Source organism: Athene noctua, chromosome 1 (genome assembly GCF_965140245.1).
Source record: "Athene noctua chromosome 1, bAthNoc1.hap1.1, whole genome shotgun sequence".
Lineage (NCBI taxonomy): Eukaryota > Metazoa > Chordata > Aves > Strigiformes > Strigidae > Athene > Athene noctua.
Genome location: NC_134037.1, coordinates 256712038 through 256735890, shown reverse-complemented (window position 1 = coordinate 256735890; position 23853 = coordinate 256712038). Strand labels below are relative to the sequence as shown.

The following is a 23853-nucleotide window of genomic DNA, read 5'->3' as shown; positions in this document are numbered from 1 at the left end:
GAAGATGGATTTAAGCCCCTTTTCACTCACATTGCAATGCAACAACTGTGGTATAGCCTCACAACACCAACACTGTCCATCCTATTCCCCCAGCCTTCATGGTCCCTCAGACCATGCTGATACACCAGCTCCTCTCTCCGTACACCCAGAAGCCAACCTGTGCTCCTCTCCTCATTTTGAGAACCACTTAACTGAAGGGGGAACAGAGAAGGGACAAGGATGTGGGTAAAGCACGCTGAAAAGACTTGCCTGGAAAAAGTGGGGTCAGCACAGAGGAAGCAGTGGGAACCCTTGAAATACTTTGCCATCTCTCAGCAGAGGTTCCAGACAGGCTGAGCTGTTCTGGACTCTCTATGAGCTAACTGCTTTCTCTTCACCTACTCCAACCAGGGTCTTCTGCTCCTTGTTCCATAATCTGGTCCCATACCAAGGACTGTCTCCCACCTGTATCTCCTGCCAACCTCTTCAGGGCTTCCTGACTACACACTGTCTCCATGATACTTTCCACAGATCCCCCCCTTCAGTCTGTTACAAGACCAGTCTGCCTATGGTGATGTTATCTAAACACAGATCATTAAACACATCCATCTTCTCTTACACTGACTTCACCTGCTTCTGGAAGAAGGCTGAACCAGGCTGGTGGCAACAAGAGAAGTTATGACAACCAGTGTTTTTACAAGAAGTAGAGATTGCGTAAAGGGATTTCAAAGCACAGACAATAATCCAAAATCCAGTCTTCCCACTCACTTTTGGTCTCCACTGTGTTATAGAAGAGGGAGCACAGAAAATTCTATGGTCAGGGACAAGTCTATGGGATTTACACCTTTGTTCTAATTTCAATTTGGTTCAGGTTTAAAGTGTCTAGAAATGCCAGATAACTTTCTCTCTTGCTGCTCAGACTGAGCAACACCATTAAAAAAAAGTGCCTCAGCAGAGCCAGATCTGTTGACAAGACAATTCTGTAGGTTGACTGATGTTTCACTTGCTCATTTTTCATCAGAGACACAGATCATTATTCTGTCACACTTAATTTTTGCACCATCTGCATCCTGTTAGCTTTCATGGTTAGGCTTCACCCCAACATGTTTTGCATTGTTCTGCAGTCCTCAGGGATATTTATTTCTCCAGAGGAGTGAATTTAAGCAAGTTTTTTCTGTCTCCATAGCTTTCCTCCAATGGTGACGCACCAACCTGTTCCAGTCCTGCTCTCAGGGAATGCCAAAAGCTTTTGAGGAGCAGCTGACAACTTTATACTTTCAAATATCAGTATGCTCATGATTACTCAGTGTCTTGAGAGACTGTGGTCTTATGCCACTGTTATAAACTATCCCTCACTATCACAGAAGAAATAAAACCCTGATTCCATGCCCTCAGATAAGCTCCCTCTCTGCTTTCTCTTTGTGAAAAAGTATAAAGTCTCTTTCCAAGGATACTGCCCACAATTAAAAGAGATCCGCCAGTTCAAAACCAGCTTTTAAATAGAACTGCACATGTTCAGTCCTGTGCTGCATAAGGACCCCCAGGATATTCATTAAGCACTTTTTACATTGAAAAAAAAAAAGAAAAAGAAAAAGAAAGGAAAGAAGATCACTACACTATTATGCACTTTTCTTCGTAAAGGATTCTGTATCTTCTCTCTAAAGCAAAAAGGACTCTCAACCACGGTCTGAAAGCTTTAAGGGCTAGTATCATCATTTCCTAAGATAATGATGACTCTTTCTGTTAATGGGATCAAAGAACAAAGATTCTTTCTTCCTCTTTTAGTGTCTCAGAAAGTTGCAACCCTTGCACTGTTCATTTCATTCCTTCCTCCTACCAAAATTCCAGTGTGGATAAAGGATCCCTGGGCTTTGAAAAGCAAACACTTCCAAGGCCTGTGTTCCTTAGTACTTAGGGTTACTTGTCCTTTGCTTAAAGCTACCATTATGTTATCACTGCTGCTGAACATAAGCAAACCTGCTCTCCACATGCCTTGTGCAGCTTGCTCCTGCTTCTGCACATCCCCTTCATCACATCAGCACAAGTCATGTTGCAGCTGGCAGTGAACTGGCTATCTGGATTACTGCTAGTATGGCCCAAAAAAGACTTGGATCTACCCAGATTTATTCCTGAACCAGATCATTGCACAGCTGCATGGACATCTGAGGAGGCGCAGGGGTGGTGGGAAGGAGGACTGAATAACCAGGGATGGATTGCAGGAGACAGACTGCAAAGCTGTGCATGGGCAACCACAGGATCCGAAACTGTACAACTCTACAAGAGATCTCCCTTAAGTCTGGGTCACCCTCGATCGTCTAGAATTACATCTATAATGTGAAACAACTCTTGTCACCTTGGGACACTGCCCACTCATATCCTTTGGCCTTGACAATGTGCATACATCTGTGTCCCCTCACCACCGTTCCAGGACTGCGAAGCCAAACACAGCAGCAGATTTTTTAACAACAAAACTACAAGACCCTGAGACACAAAATGAGGAGGAGCATAACCTGAGACGCCCCCAAGAAGTCAGCACATTTGCCTACCCTAGTCTTACACTCCTCCTGTTACTGGCCACTGCTGCAGACAGGATCCGTGGCTAGGAAGACTTCTCTTTGGACATGGTCATTCTTCTCTGGTGCTTATTTAATGTGGTCTGATTTCAGAAGAGAGATTTTGACAGGGTCCTTAATCATAAGTGTGACAGAGGTGCTATTGCTTCATACTTCAACCTGTACTTACAAATTACACAATAATTTATATTTTCTATTTAAAAAAAAATCAAAATATAAAATTATTCTGTACTTTGGCCTGAAGATTTTAATGCTTATTGCATGACTCTCAATAAATGAATACTGGTAAATCAGCAGGGAGCTGCCTGGAAAGCAAGATAGGAAAAACATGATTCAACATAGACACCTTCCAGCAAAAACTTCAGAGCTCTTAGGGGACAGTGCCAGAATGCCGTTTTTAATAATTTGATGGTTCCAGCTTTCTTCCAATCATTCTAAAACCCTGAGTCTTCATCACATAGGGAAAAAACTGAGGAAACAGAATTAAAAAAAAAAGCCTGCCAGAAGAATTTAAAGTGACTCCTGAAGCAAAAGACCATAGGAGTTTGAGGAAGGCAGAGACGGGAACTTGCTGGGGCATCAGGAGCTCTGCTTGGCCCACCAGAAGTGGGGAGACTATGGGCACATAGATAAGCATGCCAAGAGCCAGATGTTTGCAAGTGGTTTTTCCCTAGTTGCTCTTTTCTACTGGTAAACAGAGAAAGCCTGTGCTTTTAGACTGCTGGCTGGCTAGCTTTTCAAAAGGGAAGAACTGCAGATGTCTGATCCCATTTGGAGCAGATAAACCTGCTGACAGAGAGGGTGCCAGAGCCCTGACCTGGAAGAAGCACTCTGGACACCAGCCCTGTAAAAGTACAGGTAAAAGGTCCACACTTAGGAGTTTGTATATGGAGACCAGGAAAGGTAAAAGAGGCATTGAGCCCTGCAATTATGACAGCAGTATTTGGCAAACAAAATCTGCAGCCATGCGAACACTGATAAATGTATTCTGATGAGAGAAGCCCTGCTGGACCTTGTAGGACTGTTTTCAGATGCTCTTGGACAAGAGTTGTTTTGTAAGCAAGTTACTTGTGCTTTAATCTTTCCAGGCTCAACCTTCAAATAGAAAGTGAAGCACTAATAGGGCTGAGAAAGACCTCAACACAGGGAAGAAGTTTACTGTGTCCGCAGGTCACTAATTGCTGCTGCTGTGGCCGCAGAATGACTGCATAATATTCTGTAAACTTCCCTCCTCACCATAAGCTGTGCTCTATGTGCATGTCCATCCATGCTGGAGCACCACATGGTGTTTTAAAACTGAGCTATCTCATTTTTCCTGCCTGATCCGACAGCATTAAACGTGACAGTTGGGATGAAAACATAACTGCTGCAGCAAACACCCAAACCAGCTCCCTGTCATCCAAGGAGTCGAGCAGGGAGGTGCAGCGCTCCAGAGAACAGGTTCAGAAAGACTTTGATTCACTGGAGAGATGACCCAAAACCAACAGGACAGAGTTCACAGCAGGATGTGTAGTGAGGAGAAATGCTAAGCACAGTTAGAGAGTGTCACATACCTGCTGGGGTAATTGTGTCAAAGAAAAGATTCACAAGGAGATGACAAAATGAATGACAGTGACCAGACCACTCAGATAATGCCAAAAAAGGTGAGGGCACGCTGGGAGCTGTTAGCAAAAGCCAAAACCTAAGTGCCCCAACTGCCCCAGTATCCTCGATGTTGCCAGTTCTCTGTGGTGAAGAAGTGTTCACTCTTCTGTGGTGCATTTCAGGAGAAATGTACCCAAACAGGAGACTTCAGAGTGGGACAACCTGGACAGAACAGCATGAACTACAGGCAAGAAAACCACCAGCCTTCTACAGTGAAAAGGCTACTGTAGAGAGGATGACATTGATAAAGAACATTTAGGTTACATACTAGAAACTACTTCCTAAAGTACTGGAATGGGCTGTGTAGGGCAGCTTTATTGCAGATTTAAATCAAAACATCATCAGTTAATGAATGGGAATATATGATAAGGCTTCCTGTGACAACAGAGCAAAACTGAATGGCTTGGACATCCTCTCCAGTTCTAGGTGCTATGCTCTCCCTAAAACATCAGTGAAATATATTTACATGGGTGTCATTTTGTTTTAAAAACCTTCTGATACAAAAATGAGGTTAGAAGAATCAGCTTTTCAGACTGCCAGTGCAGCTAAGGATAACAAATATGGGAAGAGCTAGAAATTCAAGCTTAGATCTTAACTCCTCAGCTCCCCAAATCTGCAGGTCCCAGTGATTTTAACAGAAAGTGTTGACATCCTACCCTGAACTAAGTGTCTTGCAGTCCAGCTCCTGATGTACATAATATGCTCCAAGAGAGAAAATATGTACTGCAAGACAGTAAGAGTCAGACTGACAAAAAAGCACATCCGAATGCTTCTCATTTTAATTTCACTACTTTACATGATATAATAGCTCTCTTGTTTTTGCAACAAAACCACTCTTTTGCTAAAACAACCTTGATTAAAACCAAATCTGAAGCTAGGCTGAAATTCACTCTACATCTTCAGGGAAACAAACTCCCTGCCATAGGAATTTCAGTGTACTAAGGGCATGATAGTTTGCCCTTTCCTGCAGAAGCCACAGGCTGGAATCCAGAACAGCTCTAAGCCCAAGTTCAGCAGCAAAACTGTCAGACTATGAGAACAGATGTTCTTACCGCATTGGTAAAATACTGTGGGTTTAAAACACGAGAAAGAAGTGAGTTACAGGAAGGGGAATTCTCAGCAACAACTGCAGAGAAAGTCCAGTATATGGAAAGACACCCCTGCTTTCCTGAGCATAACACCAGGCATGGAAATAAAAGAAGCAAAGCTCCCAAATACTGTTTTAACTTCTCACAAGGTAAAGGCAGTCTGAAGGCAAAGATACAGTGGTTTTACAGCAGGAATTGCTGCTGTGAATTTTGATTAGCTGAGAAAGAGCAGTGTGCTCCTCCCTGCCTGACAGTGCTCACAGCTCAACACCTGGAGACAGTCTGGCCTCTCTTATCTCTGCTACCTTTTACTCCTTCCCAGAAGACGTTAGGTTTCCTCCTACCGTACAAAGAGCCATTCTTTTTCTGGTTTCCTCAAACGCACTGAGGAGGAGGGGATATGATCAAGGCTTGACTAGATGAATGACTCCACCACAGCCCAGCAGATCCACAAGTTGGGTATTAGGGAACAGATCACAATTACCTGGTTAGACAAGCCAAAAAGCAGTCCCGAGGAGCAGCTCATGTGCAGGAATACAGTGGCTTTACTAGAAGGTTTGATGACAAGCAGGATGCACAAGCATGTTTACCAAGATAATCTTATCCAAAATACGTTATTCATTATCTGTCTACGCAGCCCTTACGTATTCGAGATCTGCCTCAGGGTGCCCCTGTGACCTTGAGTCTGTTAGTAGAACCTTGCCTCAGTTTTCCCACCTAGCACAGTGCTCTCAAATGAAACTGCAATTAAACCTTATGCTTGTGAAATGCTTTTAAAATGCTACTATTCCTTTACTTTGCATATTTCTATAGCAAAATCTGCAATGTACATTTCCAGGACAAAAAAAAAATTAAAACTTTGCAAAGAAAACCAAACCTTACCATTGAATTTTCAGGCTAGGAGTAAAATGTATTTCAGAATGCTAATGAGGGCTTTATCTAAACGCTAGTTATTAAAAAGAATTATGCAGAACAGGGCCTTCTAACATGGTATAGACTGTTTAAAGCTGCATGAATTTACACAGTAACTGTTCTGAGCAGTGAGAAAGGCACTGATGCAGAGCATCACCTCCTGTGAAAATGATTCTTGTGGAGTGGTTTGTGGAAGTGCATACAAAAGTTCAAAATCAGCACAATGTATCCACAATCCAACAATTACTCAAACACCAGCGCTGCAGAAGGCACTCAGTGCTCCTGAGACAGCAGATGGGGAGGGGTGCAGCCATAAGTTGAGAGAGTTGTTCGGAGCTAAAGCTGCACAGACTGTACAGTACTGTTTGAGAACAAAACCACTCTGTTTGCTGTTTATAGGAAGAAGGCAGAGCTATTCTCGACTCCCCAGCTCATCATCAAATGTACACACACAAAGCTGCTTGCTGGTCCATCTTTTGATGAGGGATCGAGTTTTAGATGTTTTGGGCCACCCACATAAAGATGGACTGTCGATACAAAAGAAATATTCACATGAAATTAAAAAAAAAGGGGCAAGAACAGTCTCTTCACTCACCGTGGTCTCCTGAAAGCCAAACCATACTGCTGACAAGCCAGGCCAACTGTTGGGGTGTAAACGATGGGCATGAATCTCTCAATGTCAGATGTCAGCACTCGGTAAAAAAGCTTCTCATTCCTGTCTTGTAATGTCATAAGAACAATATACCTTAGAAGTAAAATAAAATAGATATATATCAGTATCTTTGGTTGTTGACTGTTTCATAAAAAGCAGTAGCAGGCTCACTCAGTATGTATTCAATTCCCCCAGTGCTACATTCAACACTCCTCAGTGCTACATCACCAGCAGATACTTGGAGCAAGATTTCCCAGCGGATGTGACCAGCTCCACCATCCTCACCCACAGCTCACAAACACTCAGTAGGGCTGGAAGTCAGGCTGATGCATAACCTCAGAATTTTGGAATTTGCATTAAAAACAAATGCAATGGAAAAGGTCAAAAGTAGACTTTAGGACTACCTGGGACTGAGTGGAAAATTATCTTTATTGTCAAAATTTATCATGCAATCTAGAAGATGAAATATGCATATATGCAAATGGTAATATGCACATGTCAAAGCACTGTCTTTCCTGAAATATTTCCTCAAAGTCTCTCTCTACATTATCCTGTATTCTCAATTACTTAATCATGAAACACAGAACGATAGCTAAATCCCATCTTTGAAAAAAAAAAAAGACAGAACTATTGATTTAGAAAATGAAAATGTTAAATCAACTTTGTATTCTTACTGTTGTCTAGACTTACGTCCACTGGGTTTATATGACCACTTAACGACTTAGAATACGTTACATTTCACCAAAGATTTTTCTTGCTTGAAAATCCTTCATTGACTAAGACTGAATTTGTCAAATTGAAGCCAGAAGAACAAAGAACTCAGTAAACTAAAGAGAAATTGCAAATGAATTTCTGTCTGGGAAACTTGCATGAACATGCTGACAAACTCCCTTTTGTGTTCAGCACCCAATCTTGCAGCATGGCTTCAAAAAGACATCACACACCGACAACAATATATGATTTGCAAGATCAATGGAGGCATTTGTGACACAGAAAAGCCAATGCAACTGCTCTACAGGGGAAGAGTCCTGCTGCCTCCATCCCTAGATTAATGGCAGCTGAGACAGATGGAGATGTAAACCCTATTGTCTGTCACAATGGGAGTCAAGCACCATCTTCCCTCAGTAACCCTGATGAACAATACTGGACGCAATGGAAGCTCAGGAACAGAAAGATTAGTCAATACACATCATTGCTTCTGGCTTTTTTTTTTTTTTTTTTTTTTTTCCTACCAGTTGGCAGGTTCTTTCTGTTCTTCCATCCAGTATTTTAGTGAATGTATCGATGAGCATACAGATAGGTACATGCAGAACATCTGTTCACTCTACCTCCAGTGTTCTGGGGCTGGGACTGCATTTTCATTGTGCACTTGTACCCAAAGTATAGTGAATTTCTAGGCTAATACCAGAGCTCTCCAGCAATGTGGTGGAAGAAAAAAGTACTACCCGTGTTAATTTGGGATGGCAGGTAACTGAGGTGAAGGTGGGCAGGCCAAAAAAGACACTCCTGCTGATGGAAAGTATGGACAGCTGGAGAAAAGTGATTCTGAGGGAAACCTGTGTGCCTTGAAGTAGGATCCTCAAGTCTTCCTGGGGGATCTAAAGAACTGAAAATTAAAGGGGAAGGGAGGAGGAAATGGTTTTGACATACTTGTCTAGATCATTAGATTTGTTCTCGTAGTTTTTCATCACACGGAGGACCTGAACATCTTGGCTCAAGAAGCAAGGAGGAAGGAGGCCATGAATTCCCAGCTGCAGCCTCTCTTCAAGTGTAAAAGCCATTCCCTGGGAAGAAAAGAGGAAGGCACATTCAAATGGCAGGGTATGCACCACCAGATAGGATAGCCAAGAAGAAAGCAAGCAACACCATGCAGCCCCTGAGGGCCTGGAGGCCAGACCACCCAGCCCCTGCAGCTTCTGGATTAGCAGTCCCAGTGCCAGCAGGGCTTTGATTATTCACACTCTTTTGCCATTTGAATTTGGCTGGTCTCTATAGTGCATACAACTTCACAGTGTACATAGTCTTAGGGTTTCTTTCACTTTATGCTCTTTTTATATTACTTAACTCACGCCTACTAGTTTCAATGGCCTTCCTGAAAGCCCAGATCCGACAATCCTTTACAAATCACGTAACAGGTTTAGAATCATAGAATCATTTAGGATGGAAAAGCTCATAGAGTCCAACCATAAACCTAACACTGCCAAGCCCTCCACTAAACCATGTTCCCAAGCACCACATCTTTTAAACACCTCCAGAGATGGGATTCAGCCACTGCCCTGGGCAGCCTGTTCCAGCTTGACAACCCTTCTGGTGAAGAATTTTTTCCTACTATCCAATCTAAATCTCCCCTGGCAGTGGGGTCTAGAGCACAAGTTACTTGGGAAAAGAGACTGACTCCCACCTCACTACAACCTCCTTTCAGGAAGTTGTAGACAGCAATAAGGTCTCCCCTCAGCCTCCTTTTCTCCAGGCTAAACAACCTCAGTTCCCTCAGCTGTTCCTCATAAGACTTGCGCTCTAGACCCTTCACCAGCCTCATTGCTCTTCTCTGGACACGCTCCAGCACCTCAATGTCTTTCTTGGAGTGAGGGGCCTAAAACTGAACCCAGGAATCGAGGTGCAGACTCACCAGTGCCGAGTACAGGGGTCAGATCCCTTCCCTGTCCCTGCTGGCCAAGCTAGTGCTGACACAAGCCAGGATGCCATTGGCCTTCTTGGCCCCCTGGGCACACTGCTGGCTCCTGTTCAGTTGGCTGTTGACCAACACCCCCAGGTCCTTTTCTGCCAGGCACCTTTCCAGTCACTTTTCCTGAAGCCTGTAGAGTCGCGTGTGGTTGTTGCACCCAAGTGCAGGACCCAGCACTGAGCCCTGTTGAACCTCATACAATTGGACCCTTGTCCAGATCACTGATAAAGATATTAAACAGAACTGGCCCCAGTACTGAGCCCTGGGGAACACTTGTGACCGGCCACCAACTGGATTGAACTCTATTCACCACAACTCTTTGGGCCCGGCCATCCAGCCAGATTTTTACCCAGCAAAGAGTACAACTGTCCAAAGCATGAGCAGCCAATGGAGAATGCTGTGGGAAATGGTGTGAAAGGCTTTACTGAAATCTAGGTAGACAACATGGACAGCCTTTCCCATGTGCACTCAGCAGCTCACCTTGTCATAGAAAGAGATCAGGTTTGTCAGGCAGGATCTACCTTTCATGAACCCATGCTGACTGGGCCTGAGCACCTGGTTGTCCTGTATGTGCCGCATGATGGCACTCAAGATGATCTGAAGGTTATGACCTTCCCTGGCACCAAGGTCAGACTGACAGGCCTGTAGTTCCCCCAATCTTCCTTCTGGCCCTTCTGGTAGCTGGTATCACATTTCCTAACCTCCAGTTAGCAAAGATTTAGATTTGCATACTGAATAGTATACCCAACTCACCAACTCATCCTAACGTACCCAACTTATCAGCCTCAGTTACCTTCTAGTTTTCCAACAGAGACAAAGCATATTAATGGCATATCAGCAGCACAGAAGACAGACATGACATGTAAGATGCTTTCTTAGTTCTAGTCCCTTTTATTTTTATTCAAGGAGCACATAGAGTGCCACAAATCTTATTAAGTAGCTGACACTGGCTGATAGCTGAAGCTGGAATGCCAGATTGTGTGAGATAAGCTCACTCTTACAGGACAATTTCATCCTTCCTAGGCAGAATCCTGAGCGTGCTCCCATGCATGCAGGGGCTCATGCTCCAGACAACCAGTAGGGCCCTGTGCTGGACTCTGCCCGATAAAGAGCAATGGTAAATGCATTCTGCAGTCTGGGAAGAAGATTAGAAAATGTCTTAGTCCTTAATTAATGGGATTTCTGCTATGCTGATAGCAGATTAGACAGCAGGATAGAAGGAAACATTTTCAGAAGTATCTAAGGAGCTTAAACCCTAATGAAAACTTCACCCATAACTAACCAACCGATTCATATCTTGATGAACAGCTGGCAGTAAAATATTCAAAATCAGTAATTATTGGACTACATCTACTCAAGCACACAGACAATGCTTGAAAAAACTTTAATGAACAGCTTTATGACCGCATAGCTGTTAAACTGCTCTCTTCTTCCATTAATTTAGTGTTTCTCTATGACAAATAACTGTTATTTTTGTCGCACAGAAAAACTGAGGGCATATCTCAATGAACTTGATTTTGGCAGCCTTCCCTCACCTCCTGTTGCTTGTTCCTGTCCCTGTGCCACCCCACTGGTTGTGCCAGCAGAAGCATGTGTGCAGTCACACGGTTAATCAGCTAGAGGAAGTACCTGAATTAAAAATAACCAGGTCATTTGCGCTCAGAGCAGCTCCCCTGGCTGATGATACACCATAGATGGCTCTACAGATGTTGGCAAACCTGGACACAGCCACTGGGGACCTACAGCTGTGGGAATGGACCCCTGGAAGAGCCGCTCACTTGTAAGTGGTGCAGGTGCTGATGAAAATGTTTGTCAAACTACAAGTGATGCCAAGTAACTTAGAACAGAGGAAAGGACTGAAATGGATTCTCCTGTTTGCCAGATCCATGCTTTGTACATAGTGCAACACTTTTATTAGTAAATTATGCACTAGCACAAATTAAAAAAAAATCTTCATATATTTCAGGAAAGATATTCAGCCTCCAGGATATCTGAGAAGAAATTCATCTTTATCTCACAAATCCCCCATTTTCATAGTTTTTTTTCTGTGCTGTATCAGGATAGAGCCAAGTATTTGCAAAATCTTTGATGTAAGAAAATGGCAGAGAGAAATCATTCCTCTTCCAGCCAGCAGATGAGGAGTCAGCAGTTGCCTGGGAGGCAGAAGGTCAAGATTTTGCTGTCAAACCCAGAAACAGCATCAAGGTCTCTGTGGTTGTTGTTGAATGTTGTACCCAGGACATGGCTGGTTCTGCTGAAGTGCCTGACATTTCCGAACCAAATTTCCTTCCTAGATCTGAGAAGCCTTCCCCCAAATGAGTTTCATAGCAGAACTGGTACGTTCCCACAAGATAATGTTTGAATTTTTGTGACTCATCATTTCTGAATTAAAAAAAACCCTCAACAAATTCTCATCAGAAAACTTCTAACCATCTGTATTCTCCAAATTGGAGACTTCAGAATAACTAGACTAAGATCAACACTGGACATGAGCTCTATGTCAGTATTTGGCTTTACACTGACAATATTGCATCACAGCAGAGAAAATACAGCTACTGTGAATGTCAAAGTTTATCTTCAGTGAATGGAAAAAAAAGATACAATTTCAAACCATTTCCTATTTGTGACCTTTGAACATGGAGGATAAGATAGTGGTAGACAGAAATATTTGGCAGTAAATACTCCACTTGCTTGTCTAGAGAAAGTCACATCACAGGTTGGCTGATCAGGGTCACAGACCAGACCCCTGCTCATCCCCTGGAACAGAAACAAAGCTTGGCAATAAAAGTAAACCAATGGTGGTTACTCTCCTAAAAGAGACAGAAAAGGCAGAAACACCATATCCTAGGCATTGCTGCCCCAACCACGAAAAAGTTTCTTGCAGTATTTTTTCAATAGAAAAAAAAAAGGCATTTCAATTATTTTTCATGCATTAAAATAGTGAAAACTTTCAACATTTCATCAAATGATCACTCACCCAATACAAGAAAGAATTTCTGTATTTCAGCTCGTTTCTATTCAAAGTAATACCATGACACCTTACAGAAACAGCAGTCTGCATGGCCACTGGTAACTCCTTTTTTGTTTTTCCAGTGGGCTGGGCTCTGCCTGGATGACACCTCCAAAACCCCAGCGTGGTCAGGAGCATCCAGCATCTCTACCCAGGGGCAGCGTGAGAGCTGCGATGGAATTACAGCTGCCATGAAGGTGAAGCACTTGTATTTGGGCACTTACCCTTCAGACCCACTGGGGCTTTTTTCTCCTTTTTGGGGGCACTGCAAAGTGTTCAGGAGTGTGCTGGGAAACCTCTTGAAGTGATATTGAGAATTAATGTAATAAGATTGAACAGGGTCAAAAGGGAGTGGGGGACTGTAGGGTGGTTTGTCTGTGTAACCTGGGCTGGGAGGGACATTTGAGCACACTTCAGGCACAACTCTGCTCGGCGTTTAATTTCTGGCTAGTTTTTAGGTCTGCATAGTGCCAGGAGTTCGGTCTCCAGCACCAACTCACTATTCCAAGACACAGCAAATGCAAGACTCTGAACTTGAGTTGTAAGCAATTTGGAGATCTATGTGCATAAAAGCATGTTTTCGGATTGCGAAAGCAGATTAAACTGTTTAAATACAACCACAGTTGTGCTGTGAACAGTCTAAGGGTAAGCATGGTCATACTAATATATAACATCTCTAGCTCACTGCCCTTTTGCATTTATTGCATCTGAATGAGCTATGCCAGTATAAGCATCTTCATACTGGAGCAATTGCAACCATGTGTGATGAGGAAGTCGCTGCCCTCACAACCAGTTAAATCTTCAAAACACTTTTAAGTACAGAGCTGGTCCACCATACAGCAGGGTTGGGAGTGGAGCAGAAATTGCCTGCCCTATCTTTGAAGGCTGCTTTCTGAAGTTTCTCAGAAGGTCTAGGAGTAGGACCCCTGGGTGAAGTGGTTATATTCACTGAAACAGCTCAGCGTGAAATGAATTTGGAAACACGTTCTGCCCCAGATCAAAAGCTGGAATTCACTGAGGTATTGCTATGTTTAAGATTAAAGCTTTTAGGGCTGGATTTTTTTTTTTTTAAGACTCCCTGAAAGCCATATTGTACCACTCTTTTTCTGGTCTTGAAAGGTCTAATGATTAGATGGTGAGCCACAGCCCTGCAGAGCTAAAGCCAGGTGCTCCGATTCATTCTTAAATGTGTGGGAAATGAGTTGTCATGGAGAGGGCAGATGCTATGTCACTACCCCAAAACAAAGGCAAAAATATCAGCTGCCCACAAGGCTTCATGCTACGTAGGGGCTAAGCAAGGGGGTTTGTGCTGAAAAAGGCTTGCTGCAAAGAACCCCAAATGCTTCTGTTTTCTTATTTGACAGCACCAAGTCTGTTATGTGGCAGCTCCCTCTTTGCAGCTCAAGCCCATAAAAGCCACTTATTTCAGAAACTGAGGGGTGAAGCCAATTCACAGATAACGATGAGCTTTATCACCACCTGCAGTCTCCAGCAGTGAGAAGGGGGTGTTTCACTCGGGGATGAATACAAGCAGGATGAATGCAAGCAAGGCTTAGCCTTATAATTTACTCATTATAGATCATACTTTTGTAGGTGGGAACAAAGACAGAGAATGGTAGTTCCTAGGGTATCAGGAAACTGTCATTAAGACAGTGGGGGCTTAATCAAGGGCCAAATTAGGCCTTACCTAGTGCAGAACATGCAGAGTCCGCTGCAGCTTAGACCACCTCCAGCTGTTCATCATCTTTTTGGAGCAAAGTCTTGGCTTACTGCATCTTTTCATATCCCTGGGGCAGCTTGCATGGCCAGACCAAGGGCTTTATGCAGTTCCTACAGTCTCAGGCCATGGCCCTCCATCACACCAGAACTCACGTTGTGGTTCTCAGCCTGCCTTCTGGGACCACAATTCCCAGTCCATGCAACTGAAAGCTGGCCTGGCAGCCTCTGAGCTGAGTAAACAAGGATCAGTGAACATCTCGAGACCCTTTGGCAATAGTCCCTGGAATAGGGAAGTTCCTAGGCTGCTAAAAGCAGAGTGTTGGAAGGGGACACGGGGGAAATGCAGACACACAGGGATCACCGCTGCAGGCTGCAAGGGCAGGAACAGCTAATCCGCTTCTCCTTCATAATTAGTTTATTAACAGCCATGCTAGGGGAGTCCTAATAGTCAGGGGACTTAATAAGCTCATTCTGTACAGATTTGTCCTGTAATGTGTTTTCCATAGATAATAGCACCTGTCCAATTTTATGGCCAGGATGTACTTTGACTATCTGCAAGCAAAAGTTTCTCCTGTAAGGGGTGAGTGCCAGAAGCTAAACTAATCCTCACTGGGACTGCACGCAGGGGCTGGGAAGCAGAGAGCAATAGCAGAAAACACCAGTTTTCTACACTGTGAAAGATTTTTCTACAAAGGTCAGATCCTACAGTGGCGTCCTTGGCTCCGGCTGACTTGATAACCCTCTTCACAGTGCTCTTCCTTAGTTACTCAGGCTTCTTGTGCTGGTGTGGATAGACTGCCACAGACCCTGTCCTGCACTGTATCCCACCATGGAAAAGCTGTATTGAAAATATTATTTGTATAAAAAGAGGGAAGGAGGCACACAGGAGGGGCAATCCTTTATTTCCTCATTTTAAATGTCTTGTAGCTTCTAATTACCTTTAATTTGTATGTGTGTGTGCTCTTAAGCTTGGAAAATCCCCAAATCTGTGATGCTTTAGGGTATGTGGAAGACATCACTCAATGTGTCATCTCTGAAACCTGGAAAGATTCCCCACTGTGCCTTCTCAGCAGTTATCGCTGGGAAAACCTTTTGTCAACCATGATTTACAAACTCTCCTCATAGCATCTATGACTCTTTCTGGGTTCAAAGTCGCTAGATGAAAAATCCCACATTCTTGGCCATCCCCTTTGTTACAAAGTGATATAATCATGGATTTCTAATCCTTTCATATATTTGCTCCTTCCTCTCCCACAGAGCCTGGGAACACTAAAAATCCTCCAAGACAAAGATAATTAAGCAACTCAACTTCATGTTTGTTTCAGTTCCTGCAGAACAATCTTTAATGAGGTCCACTAATTCAATTACAACATAAATTGTCCCTACTATTAATGAGGTTTTACCAGTAGCTGTTTTGCTTTGTGTAAGTAACTTCCTTTCACTGGATTAGAGTGACAAATTTCCATTATTCTTCTCATCTTTACCTTGTCTTACACCAGTGACTTTTGATTTACACCAGCGCAAGAGTGAGCAGAACTAGAACATAATGAAGACCCTGTGCCAGAATACTTATCGACCAGGGACCTGATCCTGCATGGTTTATCTCACAGAAGTAAATGCTTTCCTGATGAGGACATTCCTGATGGGCATGTGATGGTCAAGATGTGACAGGGTCACAGGCAAGAAGAAGCAAAGCCATGCTGTTCCCACATGTTACAGGAGGTTTACCTCAATAAATAAAACTCATAAGTCAAATGTCTTCAGGATTTTATTCATTAATCCATAGGAAGATCTCAAAGTTCCTCAAGCCCTGCACTGTGACTCCAGACTGCAGGGGTACAGCTCTATACTGAGTTTAGTAGGGAACTCATTACTGTTTCCCACAGTTTGTCAGCCACCAGGGCAGCAATTTTTCCTCCACAGAAAGAAAAAAAAAAGTAAATAATCTATATGCTGGAAATTATATGTGTTTTGACTGCAAACAAGATTCTGCTGCAACAAGAAAAACAGATTTTTAAAACTGAGCTAGAAGAACTTCCCCACATAGATAGACAATAATGGTCAAGTAAGAGGTGACAAGGTACAAGAAAATCAGTTTTTGGGCCAAATTCAATGCCTTGCTTCATCCCACAAAAGCAATATTAAGATTCTCACATACTTCTAGCCAAGCTGATGGGAATACTTCTTTGGCTTTAGTGAGAAATAGCTTAGGCTGACATTTCTTTTGATTTTCACTAGATTCACAAATGTCTTTTCATGCATGAAGTGTCTAAATACAAGCTTCAGGGTCTTTCAGTAAAGGAGAAGAGTAAAATCACTGCATGGAGAATAGGACTGCCATGCTAAAGAAAAACTTGGTGTAATGAGGAAAAAAAAAGGAGAAATCCTGAGAAATTATTAGGAGCAATAGAGCAGCACCAAGTGCCAAACGGGGTGGGACCCGTGGGCATGCATACACCCATCCAGCAGAATAACAGACTCTGAACAGCTTCCTGCCTGGATGAGCTTGAAACACGAAGCAGTCACAGGTTGCCTCTTCATGTATAGCAAACTACTTGGTAGAGAAGGGAGGGCCTGATGGAGCCAGCAGTAATGAGGACATGAGGTTTTGTGCTACAGTCAAGCACATGGGCAGATTCCTGATGTGAACTCTAAATTCTCAGCCCCCTATCAAAAATATCTCACGTGATCTTGGCACACAGATCCCAGTGGATTGGCCTTCCTGACTCCCAAGAAAATGAAGACACCCTGGTCCTGGTCTCTCCTCTACATGATTCCCAGCCTCCCTGTGTAATTCCACATCTGTTTTACACCTACCACTGTCACACCTTTTTATGCCAATTGGCAAGTGAAATTAGTTAGTCCAGGATAGAAATGAGAAGCTCGTAGCCCACATGGCTATCTATCATCTCAGCTGTGAGGGATGCTCTTCTTTCACCTTGTGGAGAGAGGGAGCAGGGTAAAATCAATTTATGCAGGAAGTTTGCCAAGCACAAAGCCCAGTATTTCTGTCAGTATGGCAGCTTCTGTGATGCTGCAGACACACATTTCTCTCAAATATGATGTTTTTCCTAGACAGGAAGAATTCAGCATAAATTACAATGCTTGCATTCCTAAGTCTATGAAAACCAGTCCTCATCCTCCATTTGGATAAGCAAATATGCCTGAGAGGAAAGATCAAAGCAATTTTAAGGTTTAAATGTGATCCAAAACATTAACAGAATACAGTTTTAAAAGCCAATTTTACAATGGCTGGAAACTTCTCCCATTGTACAGGCAGCTGGTCACGTGAATTGTGGTTGCATATAATTGGGTTCAGTGCTATAGAGAGCGCTAACTTCCTTTTGAGGTTCCAGCAAATTACATAAAATGAGGCTTGTGCACTTACTGCTTGCATGCAAACTACCCCGTGCTTTGGGTTTGGAGAAAGGGAGTCTCTCCACGATTTGTATCTCATTCGCTATTGCCACTCCGGCAAATGAGGCTGCTCCAAATGTAGGCTGGAGTTGGATTACAGGTCATGGATGATTGCTGATGGTTGTATTTGGGTGAACACCACTGAAAAGCACTGCCTAAGCCATAGAACTAGCTGTTTCACAGGAAAATCACTTGGATAGAAGCTTAATCTGAATGAAACCAAGAGTATTGTTACTGACTTTACCAGAGATGATTCTACTAAAGCTCTGTAGAAGAAGCAGCTTCTTGAGCAGTACCAGATGCTCTCTGCTCATTTCCATCTAATCCGGAACAAGCAGGCTCAGCTTCTGAACCTCAGTTTTGAGAGATGTTTAATGAGATGTAACACATGCCTGCTTCAGAGCACTATGGGCCATTTGAGATGCTTAGAAACTCTTCAGATACCCCCTCAGATAAAAGATTCTAGAGAAAGGCAATGCTTTCCTTTAAAAATTAGGAAAATGAGAAATAAAGAAGGCTCTAAATAAGAAATCTCTCATCTCAGTAAAACAAACACTCAAGAAAAAACATCACTAAACTCTCCTCCAATTATACAGCCACCACCTGAAGACGACTAAACATGCAGAGCATCCTGCAAAAAATCTGTCTGAGCCTCCATTTCCCATTTGAGTAATTCTCACGGGTTTTGTTTTTCCTTCATCGTTTCTGCAGTCCATCCGCACTGCGAGGTCACTGATGGACTTCAACACAGGTGGCTTATGCTGGGGCGCAACAGAGAAACTGTAGCTATCGTGATGTGCACGAGGCCAAGGTACAGTCACCCATAGCAGTGCCACTGGCATTGCAGCACACCAGCTGAGAGGTGCATGGCACTCTCCAGAGTGTCCAGCTTCCCTCTGGAAGGCAAGAGGAGATCTTCGTGCTGTCCTCATTTGGCAGCTCACCTTAGAGTTTAGCTGTGCCTTACACCATGACGATATTTTTCTTCCCATTTCTCAACCTTCCACAGACTCAGTCCTCTGATGGTCTTTTATTCTGTCTCTGGTGGCATTAAGCATCTGGCTTCTCTCTCTCTACTCCAGCACATCTACAACTGTATTTCACAAAATGCCTTTTTAACACTGACAGGTAGCTAAAGCTGTGTGTATGCGCACACACACACATACACACACACACACACACACATATATCACAAATGCATGTCCTTTTCCAATCCAGCCTCCAGCCAGACCTAAGATGATCTTCATGCTGACCTCAGGGACTGTTGTTTTGCCAAGCACATGTTTTGCTTAAATGCTGAGATCAGTTATACAACTGTCCAAACTACTTTTGGCATCACCAGGAGAGTAGCTAGCCTACCGTGACTACCCTCTGACCCGGCCCCTCGTCCTCCTTCTTGTCTGAATATTTTACTTAGAAGTTTTTCTTCCTTTTTAATGCAGAGAGGAAAAAGGAAGATGCATGAAGTGCTCACATATGTGCGAACTGACCTTTCGTGTCTACTGCTCTCATCACCTTTGCGTGCACTCTCCCTGTTATCTTGGTCTATTGTCAACTTGATTTGAGCTGTCTTTAAATTGTATGCAGTTGAATGCACAGACTCAGCATGCTTGGCCCCAATACCGGAGCAGCTGGACTGCAATTTGTACAATAACACAAATACAAAACGATACATCCTTTTTACCAAACTTCCCCTCCCAGGACCTCTAAATAGTCTTCTAATGATATACTCCTTTTATTTTCCACTTTCTTTGCTCCTCAAAATTTCAGATCTATTTTTTCCATATGGTGTGAGTAGAACTATGTCCAAATATTCCAGGTGACAAAATACCACTAATTTCATACAAGTGCTTTAATTTTTATCACTTTCTCAAGACTGAGCTTAACCACTTGCAGTTTCAAAAGCACCCGCTGCAGTAGAAAGATATCTTCACTAGACTATAAATCAAATAACTAATAAAAAGTTCCTGAGATTTTTCAAAAAAAGTTCAAAAATGAAAACTCCCATCCTCCTCTTCCAACTGTTTTTAATCAAGGGCAGTATGAAACAAGTTATCCAAGTTCAGAATGGAAAAAAGAAAAAAAAAAAGTACAATTACTCTGAGATGAAATTTCAAGATTAAAACCCTTTTGATTCCCTGAGCTGTTTGACAAACATCTCTGTGGAACAGGAACTGCAGCAAGATGTTATAAAATACTTATGTCAGCTTGCAACATGCGTGACCACATGTTGGTCAAGACAGCTGAACTGTTCATTATTACTAGGAAGCTGTAAATTGTCCCTTTGGCAAACCTTCAAATGAGTTTAGAAAAAACCTGGTTCTGTTCCTGATTCCATGAGATGCTATAACTTAAAATGCAAACAATATTGTTCTTGGCATGGCTGCTTCATGTCCACCTCCGCACAATTACTCCAGCCTCTCCTAGCTTAGATGAGTATCGTACAAGGCCAATGCAGCAGCTTCCTTCCTCCAGCAGAATATCTATTCTTTGTAACTGAAACAATTTGGCTAAATGACGCAAAGATGAAGCGAGACTGCAGTAAGGGTAACAAACACAGGTCAGGTTCCTTGAATACACAAGTGTTACCCCAAACTAATTTGCTATATGGATGATCAGGAGAAGGCAATAGCTAAAGCACTGATTTCACACATGCACCTCTGTTAGGAGACACCAACTGATGCATCAAACCTTCAAACCTGTCATTCAAAGTTGGTTTTAACTTAATAATATTTGCCTTGCTGAAAAAGCATGGAGCAGTGTGAGAAGCACTGGAGGCAGAGCCAGACTCTGCAAAGATGGGGAAAGTTGAACTAAATTTCATTTATGACCAGCTGTGAGAGACCTGCATGCAGGACAACAGGATGGCCACTCATTTTCTTTTGTTCAAAACCAGCTGATGACACTGATTTTCTTTTGTTCAAGACCAGCTGATGAATAGGCCCCTCAAACTCAGATTTCAGTCCAGGGTTTTGATTCTCCTCTGCCTGGCACCACAGTCATGCAGCAACATCAGAGTAAAGCAGAATGTAAAATGATTTTGACCTTGCTCAGTGTTTGAAATAACTGAAGCCTTGGATATTCAGAGCTGAAAAGCTGGACCTTGCTGCAACCTTTGAAAATATAAAGGGCGCTTATTAGAAAGATGAACACGGACTTTTTAGTAGGGCCCGTTATGATAGGACAATGGGGAACAGTTTTAAACTGAATGAGGGTACATTTAGATTGGACATGAGGAAGACATTTTTTAAGATAAGGGTGGTAAGACACTGGCACAGGTTGCCCAGAGAAGCTGTGGCTGCCCCCTCCCTGGAAGGGTTCAAGGCCAGGTTGGATGGGGTTTGAACAACCAGATCGGGGGGAAGGTGTCCCTGCCCATGGCTGGGGTTTTGGCCCAGGTGATCTTTAAGGTTCCTTCCAACCCAAACCATGCCATGAGCCTATATTCTGGGGTAAACAAGTCTACACTTTGGCATCAGTATGATTTTGTCAGTTCCCAATGGCTATACAATGTTTTGTAAGACACAACTGCCTTCCTCCTGGGGCTGAAACCCAGATATAAGAAGTTATCTCAATATCCAAAAAATCTGAATGGGGGAGCACTCAAACCTGAAGTTGTTGGGTAACCATTATATTTGGTATTGAACAAAACCTGAAAAGTCACACTTTGCTTTATTATCCTTTACAATAAAAGCATGGTTGTCAGAGTATGTGTCTGTATGGCATGCCTTCTGTGTGTTTAAAAAAGCTCTGTCTTCTGTTTCATCAGTATGTAGAAGTGCTTTGCCAGGTCAATCGTTAACCAACATCATTTACTTTGTGGCTGTGCCTCTGCCTTGCTGCCACACGACAGCATCCTCTCCCAACCCAAGAGAAGAGGTCAGCAGTTCTGACTGACTGATCCATTATTGATGTTGATGAACTAAAGGATGCTCTCAGAGGGAAGGCCTGAAGCTGAATGGCACCCCAGGGAGTTATTTAACAGTTATTTAAGGATGGGCATACAACTGCATCAACAGTCTCTTCAATAAAAACCATGGTCTGGACAAAGGTCCGGTATCCCTAAAGATGGGATCCCAGTCATGATACCTGTGTAAGGAAACCGACAGCTTTTTTTGTTGGTTGAAAGAACCTAACAGCAATTTAAGAAGAACAGCATAGTTTTTTGCTTGTGTCTTCATACCTCTGTCACTGTTCAGTAGCATGTGTGTGAGGCTCTATCCTTGTGTCTGAAAACTTGCCTAAGAGCAACAGAGTAGCTGGCAAAGCCCAGGTGATCTCCACTCAAGGAATTGGCAATCTCTACATGAGGGTGTTAGCCCAGACCCCCTCGACCCAGAACTCAGTACAAAATGCCAGTGAGAAGCAGCAGGCTTTTCCTTCACTGAGCTGCACAGACTGGTTTGCAAGCTGAGAAAACTGAGGCCTGTTTGAGGAAAATTATTTCTGTTGGGAAGCCCTAATCAGGGCAGCAAGAGGAGTTCCTGAACGTAGTGTCCCTTGCGGTTGTTAATGCCACCATATCTTACACTCAATAATTCAAGAGGATCATATCCTGCAGCTCTGAAAAGCTGTAATGACAACAGAAGTATCACACTAACCGAGTGCCAAGTGAGTCCAGGCAGCTGGTTCAGAAACTACCTTGACACACTCCCTAGATATTTCTGTCAAAAACAATGTGACAAAAAAAAAAAGTAGAATGGCAAGGGGGAAATGAGCAGTTAATGGGTTACAAACTGTGCTTCTCCAATACCATGCAGTGGTCAGGAGGAAGCCTGTGGGATACTGCAGCCCCCACAGCAGGGCCATGCCCTGCTCCCAGGGCTGGTTGCCTTCCTCCAGGGCCATACACTGCTCCCAGAGCTGGCTGCCTTCCTCCAGGGCCATACACTGCTCCCAGGGCTGGCTGCCTTCCTCCAGGGCCATACACTGCTCCCAGGGCTGGCTGCCTTCCTCCAGGGCCATACACTGCTCCCAGAGCTGGCTGCCTTCCTCCAGGGCCATACACTGCTCCCAGAGCTGGCTGCCTTCCTCCAGGGCCATACACTGCTCCCAGAGCTGGCTGCCTTCCTCCAGGGCCATACACTGCTCCCAGGGCTGGCTGCCTTCCTCCGGGGCCATGCCCTGCTCCCAGGGCTGGTTGCCTTCCTCCGGGGCCATACACTGCTCCCAGAGCTGGCTGCCTTCCTCCAGGGCCATACACTGCTCCCAGAGCTGGCTGCCTTCCTCCAGGGCCATACACTGCTCCCAGGGCTGGCTGCCTTCCTCCAGGGCCATGCCCTGCTCCCAGGGCTGGTTGCCTTCCTCCAGGGCCATACACTGCTCCCAGAGCTGGCTGCCTTCCTCCAGGGCCATACACTGCTCCCAGGGCTGGCTGCCTTCCTCCAGGGCCATACACTGCTCCCAGGGCTGGCTGCCTTCCTCCAGGGCCATACACTGCTCCCAGAGCTGGCTGCCTTCCTCCAGGGCCCAAGGGGAGTCCCAGAGAAAGTTGGGCACTGGCCTTTCCAAGCCCAATTGCATTTCCATTCCTAAAGCAGTTTCTACCGCTTTATTACAACACAGCTGTAGCTTGCTCATTCAGTACCATGTCACTCTCTCTCTCCTGATTTTCTTTCACAGAAAATCCAAAGAAGTTAAGTGGCAGAGCTGACAATGCCAGATTATTTTGTGGAAGTTGCTATTTCCAGGATGCATCATTCGGAGCTTCCAAGAATGTTAGTGAACACTGTGTTTGGGCTGCAGTAGTCATGCACTGTCATTGTATTTCCTCTTATGACTTCCTGAAGCAAGATTTTTGTTTTTTTCTAGGTGGCATTAGACATGTGCATGTCAGAAACTAAGGAAGCAAATGCCAAATCTGCAGGATGAACCTTACTGCTACTTCACCACACAATGAGAAAACTTGCCACTAAAATTTGGTTATTTTCACAGTTATTAGTAAGTTGGGTTACTTTCATGAAAATGTTCTGTGTATGAATAATGTCAGTGATAAATACAGAGGATCCTTCAGACAGTTCCCAGGCATTTGTTGCTCTAGGCAACTTGGTGCACACTGATTTGGAGATCACAAAATAACTCCAGTTGTGAGTGAGTGGCTATCTGCTCTCTTTGGGACAGTGGTTGTTGTGAGTCCATCAGCTTCATGTTCAAGTGTATACGCTGGTTTCCAG

At 43.8% G+C, this 23853-nt stretch overlaps 1 protein-coding gene and 1 long non-coding RNA gene across 3 annotated transcripts in view; one reads left to right on the top strand and one right to left on the bottom strand.

The window, feature by feature from the left end:
* Nucleotides 1-23853, bottom strand: part of ME3 (malic enzyme 3) — a 131366-nt gene that overhangs the window by 52295 nt on the left and 55218 nt on the right. For both annotated transcript variants that reach the window (XM_074932642.1, XM_074932651.1), the window contains exons 2-3: nucleotides 8499-8632; nucleotides 6792-6941 (exon numbers count right to left, since the gene is read on the bottom strand). In XM_074932642.1, coding sequence (XP_074788743.1) covers nucleotides 6792-6941; nucleotides 8499-8632 — 284 coding nt within the window. The remainder of the gene's footprint in view (nucleotides 1-6791; nucleotides 6942-8498; nucleotides 8633-23853) is intronic.
* Nucleotides 11199-15964, top strand: LOC141973755 (uncharacterized). The gene is made up of 3 exons (XR_012635595.1): nucleotides 11199-11314; nucleotides 12628-12741; nucleotides 15763-15964. It is a non-coding gene; the product is annotated as an uncharacterized LOC141973755 (long non-coding RNA).